The 15,803-nt window shown below is 41.8% G+C and overlaps 1 protein-coding gene across 1 annotated transcript in view; it reads right to left on the minus strand.

The window, feature by feature from the left end:
• LOC125461543 (protein-glutamine gamma-glutamyltransferase 2-like) overlaps window positions 1-15,803 on the minus strand; it is a 72,224-nt gene that overhangs the window by 38,627 nt on the left and 17,794 nt on the right. Inside the window, exons 4-6 of the mRNA XM_048550461.2 lie at window positions 14,651-14,769; window positions 14,349-14,477; window positions 8,340-8,517 (exon numbers count right to left, since the gene is read on the minus strand). Of these exons, the coding sequence (XP_048406418.2) occupies window positions 8,340-8,517; window positions 14,349-14,477; window positions 14,651-14,769 (426 nt within the window). The remainder of the gene's footprint in view (window positions 1-8,339; window positions 8,518-14,348; window positions 14,478-14,650; window positions 14,770-15,803) is intronic.

Consider the following 15,803-nt stretch of genomic DNA (forward strand, 5'->3'; position numbering starts at 1 on the left):
GTTTCTTCCCAACATTGGGCAAAGGCGGGAATATTTTCTTTAACCTTTGTTTATTGATTCAAAATAAACAGAATTGCTGACATGATGAAGTCTTCCTGTTTTTGTTTCCAGGGCTGCTGGACATAAGGACAGGAAGCAACCCCTCTGGTACACAATTACATTTTACTGATAGCTGGAGTCTCAGACATACTCAGTGCGATGGTCATTTAAAAGAGTTGTCCCAATTCCAAACCTGGATTGCATTGGTATTCACCTGCCTTGTTCAGTACAGGCAATACATAGTTGAGGTGAATGGTGGGGGGTGGCTTGCAGTGGGGGGGGGGGGGGGGGGTTGTCTCATCTACTGAATGGAGAACTTGACATTGCCATCTTTTGGATGTAGTAAGTGCCAATAGAGCGCTCATTGGGCAGCAGCTGACCTTGTCCCCAATCGCAGGCGCCACGGCGACAATCTTCCTGTCAAGTCACCAGTGGGCATTACCAACAAGGCAGGAGTAATACGTCCACTCGAGACACAGGATTGCCAAGAGAGGCAGGTCACAGGTAAGTGATGGCGAGGCTGGTGCAGTAAGATTTATGGGCAAAGCAGCCCATGGTAAGAGCTGGCAATTGGCTATCATGAGGCCTTACCCTCTGATGATTCACTCCACCACAGGTATTAGTTTCCCATTAAACAGACTTATTTAGTGGCTTCCCATAGGCCCCCAGGTTTAATCTGGACACAGATCATTACCCATCATCCTCCTGTATGACTGAATGTCCCTCCATCGCCAATTTCAGGCAGCCTGTGAGAGCATTTTTTTGTCAGGCTTTGTGGATCAAGGCCTACCAATTATCAGGCACTCCATGGGGACTTTAATGATGTGTAAGTTGGCTGCAGGTTCAGAGAGATGACAGACCACCCAACTCTCAGTTTGAGGCCTGAGGGACATTTAACTCCTGAGCACAACTTGTAGGATCCCCCTCCCCTGTCTCCTGTCTAAACTTAGCAGCAAGTCTGAGCTGGCTAGTAAGAGTGAACAGAACTTTGGGCAGTAAAAAAAAAATCTTCCAACAGGGAACACAAATTAACAATCCCTGATGCTGAGGTAAGTGATCGGGTTATGGTCAGTCTGGTATCACTGATTGGGGAAGAAGGAAGCATGGCATGGGGGTCCAACATTTGTGGAAGCAACATTCAGCAGACACATGAAATCTGAAAGAAAATAAAGACTCACAGTTCAGGGAACCCAGGCAGTACTTGTTCTACAAAGCTTCTATCAAACTAGAATCTGGTCTCTTCTTTTTTGCTGCTTCTCCTTCTAACGTCACCAACAGTAGACTTTAATCCTGCCTGTTCCTCTGCTTTCACATTTTCAATCTTCACTTGTCCACTTCAGATGCTGAGACATCAATTTTCCTGCAGACTCATTCCTAGGTTTCTTCACACTGTCTCGATGACTGCAAGGTCGTTTTGCCAAGGGCCATACTTCAAAAGCTGTTGTCTTCTTCTCATTGGCCTTAACAAGATTCAGGCTCCAACACCCAACAAGCTCCTGACTTCAAGCCAGGAATTTTACTGTTTGCTTTTTTCAGAACAGACTGGTGTGGAATGCCTTCCATTTTTCATTCAACACACAAGTTGTACAACAGGCAACTGTTTGCCTTGTCTTGAGTTCTACACTGCTGCTTCCACTTGTAATCTCTCTCAATCCCATAAAGTGAAATTTATCCGCATTCTCCATGTTTTCTAAATGAATAGTAATAGTGTTGCCACCAGAAATTGCAGTCTACTCTGTCTTATTGGTGATGCTCAAGGCAAACCTCAGATCTGACTTTCTCAGCTCGTTAGCCAAGATGGCTAGTTCTTTGCCCAATCAAATTCTGTTATCTGCATTTCAGATGTTCGAGATGTTGTGACTACCACTGGGAGAGCAGAACTGGTCTCCGCCTTTCCTCTTACTGCATTGAAAAGTAATAGTGAATTAAAACAGACATCCTCACGTAACCCCGTTAGACCACAGGTACAGGAGCAGAAATAGGCTATTCAGCCCATCGAGTCTGCTCTACCATTTGATCACGGATGATACATTTCTCAACCCCAATATCCTGCCTGCTCCCTGGAAACACTGATCCCCTTATTAATCACGAACCTATCAGCACCACTGAAGAAATTCCTCCTCATCTCATTTCCAAAGGGTCGTACCTTCACTCTGAGACTGTGCCCTTGAGCCCTAGTCTCTCCTACTAGTGGAAACATCTTCTCCACATCCACTCTATCCAGGGTGTCTCAGTATTCTACAAGTTTCAGTCTGATCCCCACCTCATCCTTCTCAACTTTATCGATCATTCTTGTAAACTTCCTCTGGACCAATGCCAGCCCATCCTTCCTTTGATGTGGGGCCCAAAACTGCTCATCATATTTGGAATATGGTCTGACTACAGCCTTTACAGCATCAGCAGTACAGATCTGCTGTTCTATTCTAGCCCTCTCAAAATGAATGTGAACATTGCACTACCTTCCTAATAACCATATGAACCTGCATGTTAACCATAACAGAATCCTGATCTAGGACTCCAAATCCCTTTGTGCTTCAGATTTCCAAAGCCTTTCCCCGTTTAGAAAATAGTTTCCCTCTCAAAGTGCACAACCTCACACTTTCCCACATTGTATTCCATCTGTCACTTCTTTGCCTACTCTTGCAGCCTGTCTAAGTCCTTCTGCAGCTTCCCCACTTCCTCAACAATACCTGTCCATCCACTTATCTTTATCTGTGATAATTGGAACTGCAGATGCTGGAGAATGCAAGATAATAAAATGTGAGGCTGGAAGAACACAGCAGGCCAAGCAGCATCTCAGGAGCACAAAAGCTGACGTTTCGGGCCTAGACCCTTCATCAGAGAGGGGGATGGGGTGAGGGTTCTGGAATAAATAGGGAGGGGGGGGGCGGACCAAAGATGGAGAGAAAAGAAGATAGGTGGAGAGGAGAGTATAGGTGGGGAGGTAGGGAGGGGATAGGTCAGTCCAGGGAAGACGGACAGGTCAAGGAGGTGGGATGAGGTTAGTAGGTGGGAGATGGAGGTGCGACTTGGGGTGGGAGGAAGGGATGGGTGAGAGGAAGAACAGGTTCGGGAGGCAGAGACAGAGACAGGCTGGACTAGTTTTGGGATGCAGGGGGGGGGGAGGGGACAAACTGGGCTGGTTTTGGGATGCGGTGGGGGAAGGGGAGATTTTGGAAGCTGGTGAAGTCCACATTGGAAATGGTTCGCGACTGGGAGGTGCAGTTGTTTATTGCGAACCGAGCGGAGGCGTTCTGCAAAGTGGTCCCCAAGCCTCCGCTAAACCATTTCCACTCCCCCTCCCATTCTTTAGATGACATGTCCATCATGGGCCTCCTGCAGTGCCACAATGATGCCACCCGAAGGTTGCAGGAACACCAACTCATATTCCGCTTGGGAACCCTGCAGCCCAATCGTATCAATGTGGTCTTCACCAGCTTCAAAATCTCCCCTTCCCCCACCGCATCCCAAAACCAGCCCAGTTCGTCCCCTCCCCCCACTGCATCCCAAAACCAGTCCAACCTGTCTCTGCCTCCCTAACCTGTTCTTCCTCTCACCCATCCGTTCCTCCCACCCCAAGCCGCACCTCCATCTCCTACAACTAACCTCATCCTACCTCCTTGACCTGTCCATCTTTCCTGGACTGACCTATCCCCTCCCTACCTATACTCTCCTCTCCACCTATCTTCTTTTCTCTCCATCTTCAGTTCGCCTCCCCCTCTCCCTATTTATTCCAGAACCCTCACCCCATCCGCCTCTCTGATGAAGGGTCTAGGCCCGAAACGTCAGCTTTTGTGCTCCTGAGATGCTGCTGGGCCTGCTGTGTTCATCCAGCCTCACATTTTATGATCACCTATCTTTATCTGTTGTGTTATGAGCAAACTTAGCAAATCCCAGACTGATCATGTGGCATTACATTTGAATTCATGCTAGCATTGAATCTGATGTTCCAGGGGAATGGAAAGCGATAAAATGCACTGCAGGCAATTTTTAGCATGGATAAAGATGATGAACCTCCTGATATTCTTTGCAGGCATCATTTATGTTAAAGCGTTTGGATTGCCAGTACCGCTATTGTTTGTGCACCTCTCAACCTCTCTGCCTCGGAGATGATGTCATTGAGTATGTTAAAGGTGAGGGTGGAATGATTCTTGTTTGGCAAGAGAGTCAAAAGTTTTCAGTGACAGATAGGAATTTGGAATATGAATCACAAACACATCAACCACGATGCTGTTGAATGGTGGAACAGGTTTGAGGGGCCAAATGGTCTACTTCTGTTTTCACTTTGTATATTTTCTAGCTGCAGCACCATTATTAACAACTGACAGAAAGCTTACACATCAATCCGACTTTTTACAACTCGCAGTCAGCAAGAATAATCCATTTCAAGCAGGTGGGTGTAATTCTTTTGGTCAACATCATGTGATAAGTATGTTTCACATTTCTATAAAAATGTCTAATGCAAAGACATACTCTCACCTAACCATCTGGTTGCAAACAGACAGCATGCTGGTAGGAAACAGCAACAGAAGAGTCAACACTGAATGGAGAACACAGCCAACCAGCAGCTGCTGTGATGTGAGTGGCACACATGTAAGCATTATATCTCTGCTTGTGATAAACAGCATTGTTCAGGAAAAGTCGAAGGTGAATTGTCAAGTAGCACCCAGACTGAATACTTGATGTGTATTTACAGAATAATTGCTGCAGCTAAGGTTTCCTTGAGATGTGCATTTGGATCAATATGACCAAATCATGAAAAGCACCCATGATTAATAAGTCTTGGGAGTGTTTTACAATTTTTCTGTTGTTTTATTGTTCACAACTACAAAATGTTAAGAGGAAGAAAGAAGCAAATGAATTAATTATGGACCCAAAATAAAGCACAAATGACAGTTTATAAAGATGGTAGCTGTCTTTTCCCTAGGATAGGGCACTTCAAGACTAGGGCACCCACTTTAAAGGTGAGAGGACAGAGATTTAAATGAGACATTCAGGGCAATTTTTTTTCAACAGTGGATAATCTGTGTGTGGAATGGACTTCCTGAGGAGGTGGTGGATGTGGGTTCAATTACAACTTTGGATGAGTACATGAATAGGAAAGCTTTGGAGGGATATGGGCCAGGAGCAGGTTAGTGGGACGAGGTTAGATTGAGATTATATTTGACATGGACTGGTTGGACCAAAGTGCCTGTTTCTGTGCTGTATGACTCTATGGCTCCAGGTATTATACTATATATGTTTTAAATTATCAAAACATGTTCTCTAATGGGTAATTTATTTCAAAAATTATAGCTTTAAATTACTGTTAATATTGGCACTATTCTCTTTTTCCAATCAGTCTAAATAGTGAGGTCACACCTCTGTCCCTTATACCCTGCAATTTGCCTACTGATATAACAGGTCCACACAGAGGAAGCCATATCCCTAGCCCTGCCCTCATCCCTGGAATATCTGGACATCAAGGACACCTGCTCATTGACTATAGCTCCACGTTCAAAGCCATTAGCCCCTCCAGACTAATCTCAAAACTCTGAGACCTAGGTCTCAGCTCTGTCTTCTGAAAGTGGGTCATCAACTACCTGACCCATAGACTGCAATCAGTGAAGGTAAACAATTGCACCTTCTCCATGTTAACACACAACGCTGGAGCCCCTCAAGGATGTGTTCTCAGCCCCCTACTGTATTCCCTGTGAACGCAACTGTGTAGGCAAATTCCAAATGAATGCCACTTGCAAGTTTGCTGAAGACACCACTGTGCAGGACGGATATCAAACAGCAATGCATCAGAATACAGAAAAGAGATAGAGTGCTTGGTGATGTAATGCAATGATAAAAACTTCTCTCTCACTGTCAACAAAACTAAAGAATTGATCATTGACTTCAGAAAGAAAGGAGAACACCCATCAATGGAGCAGAAGTTGAGAGGGTTGAGAGTGTCAAGTTCCTAGGAGTGACGATAACTGACAACCTGCCCTGGACTTCCCACATAGATGCAAGAAGGCACAACAACAATTCTTCTTCCTCAGGTGGCTCAGGAAATTTGGCATATCCATAAGGACCCTCACCAACTTTTCCAGATGCACTACAGAAAGCATAACGTCTGGGTGCAAAATGGCTTGGTACAGCAACTGCTCAGCCCAGGACCATGAGAAACTACAGAAGGTTGTGTGCACAGCCCAGACGATCACAGAAGCCAATCTCCATCTACATGGACTCCATTTACACCTCTCATTGCCATGGAAAGGCTGCCAACATCAAAGACCCATCCCACCCTGGTCATGCTCGCCTACAACTACCTGCCTATCAGGCAGAAGATACAGAAGCTTGAACAACACACTAATAGGTTCAAGAGCAGCTTCTTCCCTGCCATTATTAGATGAATTAATGGACTCTCTAACTTCAAATAATGTTGATCTTGTTAATGTTGGTCTGCCTCACACACATCCTTTGTGGTGTAACCTGTATGCTTCACTCTGTCCAAGTTATTTTCCACCCTACGATCTGCATGTCCTTGCTTACTACAATCTGCTTGTACAGCTCGCAAACAAAGCTCTTCACTGTACTTAGGTATGAGACAATAAGTCAAATCAAATCAAATATTGCCTCTGCGGTCTGTACATCAGTCCAAGCATCAATTAAAGAATTCATCTAACCTGTGTAATATCTGGCCGGAGAAATCTGTCTTTGGAAAATGAGTGTAAAATGTAGGAAAATATGTTCAATTGACCAAAGCATGAAAGCAGCTCTTTTCCTACATGACACTGGAATAGATTCATATTTGAACTGGTCAAGGTAAGTCTCATTCAACATTCAGCCATTTACTTAAGACCATTTGCAGAGCGTCAATCAGTCCCAATAGTAACGGTGCTGAGAGACCTCATTTCTACAAGCTGCCAGATGCTGATGGAATAACTCATAAGGAAGTGAATGCAGCAATGAATAAATTGCAAAGAGACTTTTAACAAATTCACATGCTAAAGTTAAAAAAACAACATATAAATGCATTATCAGTTTGAGTTATCTTACAATTCAAACTGCAATAATCTCTAAATTTTCACTTTCCTGTTGCTTCATTCAAAGTACTTCATATTTTCATTCCAAGAAATTACATTCAATTTTCTACAGCAGGCTGTATATGACATGCGCTCCAACACTATTTGTGTAATAGACTGAAAAGGGCCACTGCTCCTCTCTAATTGGCAAAGTAAATTGGTAAACCTTTCTTGTTATTAAGCCAATACATGAGGTAATGCAATTTCCATTTAAATGGTCAATAAATCATGAAAAATAAATGCATTAACAGTCAATGCGTTCGGTTAATGAAATAACTATACTCTGTCAAATGACAAATTCTTTATCTGATACTTCAAAACACAGTAGTGTCTAAAAGAAAGTCAGCTTCACACTTTAGTTTAAATCCATTATTCAGATTACATCAATACGACATTAAAGTAGAAATTATACAAAGACTAGCCAATTGGGACATTTAAAATTAAATGCTGCAACCCTGGGAAGATTTTAGGACTAACTCACTGATTCATTTTACTTCATAGCCTCCATCTTTCTATCAGCAATGATTCTTTCCTTCTAGATTGTACTATTTTTAACCAACATTTTAGGCCGATGTAACTTCTCACTAAAAATAATACAATTATTCTCAAAAAAAATCAAGAAATTGCATCCCACACTTCATGAGTATTGCCACATTGAGTTAAAACAGATTCACATGTTCAGGATAATAAAATGTGAGGCTGGATGAACACAGCAGGCCAAGCAGCATCTCAGGAGCACAAAAGCTGACGTTTCGGGCCTAGACCCTTCATCAGAGGGCATCAGTGTTCATCCAGCCTCACATTTTATTATCTTGGAATCTCCAGCATCTGCAGTTCCCATTATCTCTCACATGTTCAGGAAGTCTCTTTCAAAATTCAACTGTTTACTTTGCCTGGTTTTGGAGAGTAAATCAATTCCAATTGTAATACTCCTGCAAGACCTCATTTCTATAAACTGGTTGATGGTGCAATAATTCACTAAGAACTGAGGGTCAGGCTTTTTTTTAAAAATATAAAGGTGAAAGATGTTGAGTTTCAGATCGGATTGTAAAATAAACTCCTGCTAAGTTGAAACACATATTGTTGGAATTAGTTATAATGAAGTCTCTGGAAATATATGCAGTTCTCAATAGGTTGGATCTTAATCGTTTCTTAAATTTTAGCAACATATTCCCAAGCCAGTTCAATGTTAATGTTGAGATCTTACACATATTATCTAACCCCATTTCCCTGTCTGCTTCATACCTGTGCATGCCACAGCTGCAAAGACCCAACACTGGCCAAAGCGAACAGGTTGACAACCTAATTTGCTCCATTGTCGGAGGATAGAAATGCTTCCATTCCACATTGTTGGGCGTACTCCATGTGAATAATCAGGCCCCCAGTTACCCTCCAGTATCCCTTTATCATCATTGCAATTCACCTGTACAGAAACATAGTTAAGTTTTGCACATAGACATAAAGACAGATATTGAACAATGAGTTATTCACACAGGACACAGTTCTGGTGATTACAAGATATGAAAAAGGTAGCCACAGAACTTAGCATATAAACAGTGTTGCCATGACACACGAAAGCTCTGATTAACAGCAACAGAATTAAATTAAAACAAATCAGACTTTCATTGCCAACAACTCTACCGAGAGTGAAGGCTCTAGTGGTTAGAGTGTTCAGGAATGGGGTCACCAGGTAGATGGGAATGACGGGCATTACAAGAAAATGAAGGGACATTACTTTCAGTGGGACCACCTTTCCTAACCCCAGATCTCTCAAGTAGGCAAAGAAGACCACAACTGTGTTTGTCAATTACTTCATCTGGAAAGGCCTGGATTATTTCAAGTGACAGTAGGCTAAGGTGCTAAAGTGACCACTAATTTTCCACTAAAAAAAAAATTGACGCTAGGATTACTTTAAAATCTACTATGCTGAAACTCCCAAAAGCACTTTGTTTTGAAAGCAAGTGGTTTCTGGATCCATCCCAACTCAGACCCATCTGAATGCAACTCACCAGGTATGCACCTTGCACAATCCTACCTAATCATTTGCATATTGCCTTCATATACCCACTCTAACATTAATGTCTAGAATTAGCACCATTTTATTTCTCTCCACTACCTGGGAATATAGCAACCTGTCTATAATTGATGGGAGTTTAGGTACAAATAGTATATTGCAATTAGATATGGCCACTCAGTCTTGAGATTCTCATTTAGTCATTGAAACCTCAAAAAACGTCACCGGGGCGGCGCGGGGGCTCAGTGGTTAGCACTGCTGCCTCACAGTACCAGGAACCTAGGTTCAATTCCAGCCTCAGGCAACTGTTTGTGTGGAGTTTGCACATTCTCCCCATGTCTGCGTGGGTTTCCTCTGGGTGCTCTGATTTCCTCCCAAAGTCCAAAAAAATTATGCAGGCTAGGTGGATAAATTGCCCATAGTGTTCAGGGGTGTGTAGATTGGGTCTGGGTGGGAAGCTCTGAGGGGCAATGTGGACTTGTTGGGCTGAAGGGCCTGTTTCCACACTGTAGGGTTTCTTAAAAACAAACAAACAATGAACAAGACCAAGCATTTTTTTTTCCTCAACATCACAATTTTCACTACTTCTTTCTCAGTGTAATTCCCGACTGTTTCACCAATGCCCAGATCATTCAGGACCTGGGAGAATTAAAGAAAACAAACTTCCAAAAGGAACAACAATATATACACTGCATGGGAAATGGGGTCTTAAGCTTGATTGAAGAGTTGCCATCGAGAATTCATTAGGGAATAATTACTCCAACGAGTAATTTCTAAATTTCTAAAAAGGGAAGTTGCTTTTGATAAGGAGCATTAAATTCTGTCCCCTATCTCTATGCACTTTAGTTGTTTTTCCCTTTCCCACATAATTTAGAATCAGGTAACATCTATACAAATAAATTAATAACGGTAATTCATTTTGTACAATGTTTTGTGCGCAAAATAATACAAATGATTCAGTAAACTCTTCCACTGTAGCAGGTATAACATAGAACTAGTTATTTTGTCAAACATTGATTAGTAGTTACTGCTTATGCCAGACAAGTTCATTATGTTTCTGTTCTAACCTTTCTGGAGCTCTGTCATTTGACAAGATGCGGCAACTATTTACTATTAAATTCTTTAGTCCCTAGAGGCCTCTCCAAAACCAATTATGCTTGTTGTAATCATTTTTCTATGAATATAAGAAATGAAATTCTTGAGGCTGCCTTTCTTGTGAATCTGATTTAATTTAACATTACGCATTGTATTCTTTAAGGAAATAAATATTTATAAATGTCTTTCAGATTTTGTTTCCAGATATTGTCGCAGAAAAATCTCTTGCTTAAACATAACATAATGCATTTTTATTTATTCCTCGAGGTGTTGGGAGCCAATGATTTTTTGACAGGAATCCTTATGAAATATAAATTAGCTAGAAACTTCCTGAAGTCATTTTTTGTGATGTTTCGGAGATTTGTTCTTGTCGCACATTAATGCTAACATGTGATTGTGGCAAAAGGAAACCCTAACAAACACTAAAAGTGGTACAGATTGCTTACTGCCAGATTTTATTCCTTATTACATCTAGCCAGAGTTTAACAGAAAACAGTGAAGGTGTAAATGTAGCCCCATGCAGTTTATATTTCGGATAACCAGACTGATCCCTGGGATCGCAGGACTTATATACAAAGAGACCTTAGATTTGTTAGTACTAAATTCCCTCTAGTTTAGGAGATTATGGGTGAATCTCATAGAAAGCTGTATAATTCAAACAAGATGACCCAGGGTCAATGCAGGAAGGATGTTCTTCATGACTGGGAGTAAAGAACCAGGGTTCACCATTTAAGGATAAAGGTTAGGCAATTAACAATTGAAATGAGGAGATATTTCTTCAACCAGAGAGTGGTAAGTCTGTGGAATTCACTGCACAGAGTGTGATTAAGATCAAAACATTGAATGTTTTCAAGAAGGAGTTAGATATAGTGCTTAGAGTTAAAGAGATTAAAGGGTATGAGAGAGTGCGTGAATAGGGGACTCGGTTGAAATATCAGCCATAATCGTATTGAATGGTACAGCAGGCTCAAAGGGCGGAATGGCCTATTCCTGCTCCTATCTTCATAGAAATGTACAGCATGGAAACAGACCCTTCAGTCCAACTAGTCCTTATATTGTATTTTCATTTATTTCTGACTGCATTCTCCTATATCTCATACTGGACACTCAATAAACTGGTTGGAATGGGTTATTATAGCATTTTGTTTAATATTTACATTTTTTTGGAGCAGCATTTGTTTTGGGTTATAAAACAAATGAACGATTGCATACAGACTTACCACTAACTATGGATACAATATCTTTTTTTAAATAGCTTTGAGCTAATCATTCTCTGATGAATTCCCCGCAGCAACGCTTCAACCAGTCACTGTGTAAGCATCACACTGTGGAAGGATGTTGTGAAACTTGAAATGATTCAGAAAAGATTTACAGGGATGTTGCCAGGGTTGGAGGATTTGAGCTATAGGAAGAAGCTGAAAAGACTAGGGCTTTGTTCGTGGAGCTTCAGAGGGTGAGGGGTGATCTCATAGAACACAGAATATAGACTAGTATAGCACAGTACAGGCCCTTCGGCTCACGATGTTGTGCCGAACTTTTACCCTAAACCTAAGGTCTATCTAACCACCACGCCCACCTTATACTATCATCCATATGCCTATCCAATTGCTGTTAAATTCCCCTAATGAGGCCGACTCCTCTAGCCTCTCCGGCAATGCATTCCATGCCCTTACCACTCTCTGAGTAAAGAACTTACCTCTGACATCCCCCCTATATCTACCTCCACTCACTTTAAAACGACACCCCCTTGTAATAGCTACCTCCCCCCGAGGAAAAAGTCTTTGGTTGTCCACTCGACATATATCTCTGATCATTTTGTACACCTCTATCAGGTCACCTCTCATCCTTCATCATTCTAAAGAGAAAAGCCCTAGCTGTCTCAACATTTCCTGATTGGAGCATAACTTCACATCTCTTGAACTCAATCCCTCTATTAACAAAAGCTAACACACCATACGCCTTCTTAACAACTCTATCCATCTGGGTGGCAGCTTTCAGGGAACTGTGGACTTGAACCCCAAGATCCCTCTGCTCCTCCACACTGCCAAGAATCTTTCCATTAACCCTGTATTCTGCTTTAAAGTTTGTCCTTCCACAATGAATCACCTCACACTTTTCAGGGTTAAACTCCATCTGCCACTTCTCAGCCCAGCTCTGCATCCTATCAATGTCCCTTTGTAACCTAGAACAGCCCTCTGCACTATCCACAACGTGACCCACCTTCAAATTGTCCACAAACTTACTAATCCACCCTTCTACTCCTTCATCCAAATCATTTACAAAAATCACAAATCGAAGAGGGCCCAGAACAGATCCTTGTGGTACACCACTTGTAACTGAGCATCATGTTGAATATTTTCCATCCACTACCACCCTTTGTCTTCTAAGGGTCAGCCAATTCTGAATCCAATGTGCCAGATTTCCCCCATCTCATGCCTCCTTACTTTCTGCATGAGCCTACTATGGGGAACCTTATCAGAAGTCTTACTTAAATCCATGTGTACCACATCCACTGCTCCACCTTCATCCACGTGTTTGGTTGCTTCTTCAAAGAAGTCAATAAGGTTTGTGAGGCATGATCTACCCCTCACAAATCCATGCTGACTATCACAAATCAAACTGTGCCTGTCCAAGTGATCATAAATTCTATGTCTCAGAGTCCTTTCCAATAATTTGCCCACCACTGACGTAAGACTAACTGGCCTGAAATTTCTGGGGTTATCCCTATTCCCTTTTTTGAACAAGGGAATGACGTTTGCCACTCTCCAATCTTCTGGCACTATGCTATGAACGGTGAGGATGAAAAGATCATACCAAAGGCCCTGCGATCTCTTCCCTCGCGTCCCATAGAATCCTTGGATAAATCCCATCAGGTCCAGGGGACTTATCTATCTTCAAGTTCCTCAAAATTCCCACTTCATCTTCCTTACTAACATCCACCTCCTCTAGCCTACCAAACTGAATCACACTGTCCTCCTCTACAACTAGGTCCCCCAGAGTGGTTTCTAAAATCATAAAGGGCATGAATAGGGTGAACAGCCAAGGTCTTAACCCCAGGATAAGGGAGTAGAGGGCATTAGCTTAAGGGGAGAGGAGAAAGATTTAAAAGGGACCTAAGGGGCAACAGTTTCATCCAGAGAGTGGTGTGTGCATGGAATGAGCTGCTGGAGGAAGTGATGGAGGTTGGTACAATTATAACATTTAAAAGGCACATAGATGGGTACATGAATAGGAAGGGTTTAGAGAGAAATGGGCCAAATGTTGGCAAATGAGACCAAATTAATTTAGGATATCTTGTCAGCATGGGCGAGTTGGACTGAAGGGTCTGTTTCCATATTGTACAACTCTGTGACTCTGTAATTAGCAATCAGTATATTTATTTTATATACTTACAGGACCTGCTGGACCCCAACTTAGATATTAAAGAGATTATTAATGTGCAGCCGCTTACAGAGTGAGTCATTTCAAATTAGATCACAGATATCTAGCAGACCAGTGGATGCAGACCCACTCTGCATTCTGGGTGGGTCTTTGATTCAATCGGTTACCATTATCATTCAGACAACCGAAAAGATACAATTCTTTCTGGACTTTCTTTAACATTGTTAGCATTTTCAGTTAGCTCCCTTCCCAAATCAATATTGAATGCAAGCTGTTTCTGGTGCCCTTAACCATGAAAAGGTGCTCAAAAGAGGCCTGTATCAATGTTCTCATTAGTCATTTGCACAGAAATGCGCACTCACCTGTGATGTGCCCTCTGTGTTTGTAATTTCAGTTCATTGTTATCTAAGGACATGAACTCAAATCAGCCTATTCTGCAGATTGGCATCAGTGTAGCCAGCAGACAGACAGTTCGTCATCGTAACGAATTGGAGAAGGCTTACTCCTTATCTGCCTTTATTTGGTTATCAATTATAGATTCACTGAGTTGCTTACAGAATCTCATACACAGATTTTGCCAGCCATAAAATTCAAAGTGGGTCCATGAATCCTATTTCTTTTTCCGTACAAATATCATTCTCTGATGAGCTTTTCAAAGGTCAGTTAGCACTATGATAACAGCGGACAAACACATATAGGACAGACAATATCTTCCCTGCTGAAATTAGCAACAGGAGCAGAAGGTATTCGATTTCAGTACTCACCATAGCTGCCACAATCCTGCCGATATAAATAGGATCATGTCTATGAGAATAGTCCTCCTCCTGATTTTTCAGGAAGTTCAAGCTATTATCCAGTATTTTCAAACAAATATCCACAATACCGATCTCAAACTGAAAGCAAGAATCAATAAAAAAAGGACAGCAATATTTAAGATAAAAAAAGTCCACAACAAAATCAGAATCAATTAATTCTTATGTTTGTCAGTGCTTCTGTCTATTCTTCTGTTTCCCAGATACTTTTTCACCGAAACTGGTCAAAGAAAAAAAGTTAAATTCTTCAGTACCTGCCCAAAATTCCAAGCCATGGATGAAATGTGGTTCTTAGCACCTTGAAAGAGCAAACCCTGATCATTCAGTACATATTCCTGCCGTTGATTCTCAACATCTAGGAAAACAGTATCATCTGAAAATTTAAAACAAAAATCTCAAGGAGGTTAGCCATTCCACAAATATCTGCAATTACTGTAATTTGAGTCTGTAAACCACAAATGTAAGGCAGATAATAGGATCAGTCACCTTTCGGGACTGTGTGTAGATAATAATAGACAGGAAATTCAATTCAGCAGGTCTCAAATCATAGAATTCCTACACTGTGGAAACAGGCCCTTTGGCCCAACAAGTCCACACTGCCCCTCAAAGCATCCCTCATAACCCACCCAATCTAAACATCCCTGAACACTACAGGCAATTTAACATGGCCAATCCACCTAACCTGTACATCTTTGGACTGTAAGAGGAAACCCATGCGGACACGGGGAGAATGTGCAAACTCCACACAGACAGTCGCCTAAGGGTGGAATTGAACCCAAGTCCCTGGTGCGTTGAGGCAGCAGTGCTAGCCACTGAGCCACCATGCCACCCTTAATATCCAATGTAAATCGTCATGATAATCAATTCTATAAGGGATGCTTTGGGCAATTGACTTAGAGGAGTTTGTGCATAGTATTCCTGAGTCATTACTTTTACAATGGTACTAACAAACAGTATAACAGCTGCCAATGTTAGTGAGTCAATCAATTTAATAACAGCCCCTACTGATGTTGGTCAAACAAACTCAAACTGATGGGCACAGAATACACTTTCATGTTAAGTCTCTCAAGGACTTTGATTTGGATCTGGTAATAATTAGGGCTACTACAATGTAAGTTCAGATGCTGTTCACATCAAACTAAATGGTCTGATACAAATTTGATCCAAATACTACTGAATATTGTCCTTAATTCAAAACGTTAAAGGTTCTTACAAATTCAGAATCTGAAATTATGGAGGATGCCTGGTCTTGAGACAAGAAGCGCGCAGTAAGAACCCCTTCTCTGAGCTTGCAATTGAGCTACTAAGGAGGCAAAGGAGGGAGAATTTGACACTTCATCTGGGCTATACCACCACTGATCCTGGATGTACTTCAGCGCAAAAAAGAATAATTCAAGAAAGAAGAAA

This window comes from Stegostoma tigrinum, chromosome 19 (genome assembly GCF_030684315.1).
Source record: "Stegostoma tigrinum isolate sSteTig4 chromosome 19, sSteTig4.hap1, whole genome shotgun sequence".
NCBI classification, from domain to species: domain Eukaryota; kingdom Metazoa; phylum Chordata; class Chondrichthyes; order Orectolobiformes; family Stegostomatidae; genus Stegostoma; species Stegostoma tigrinum.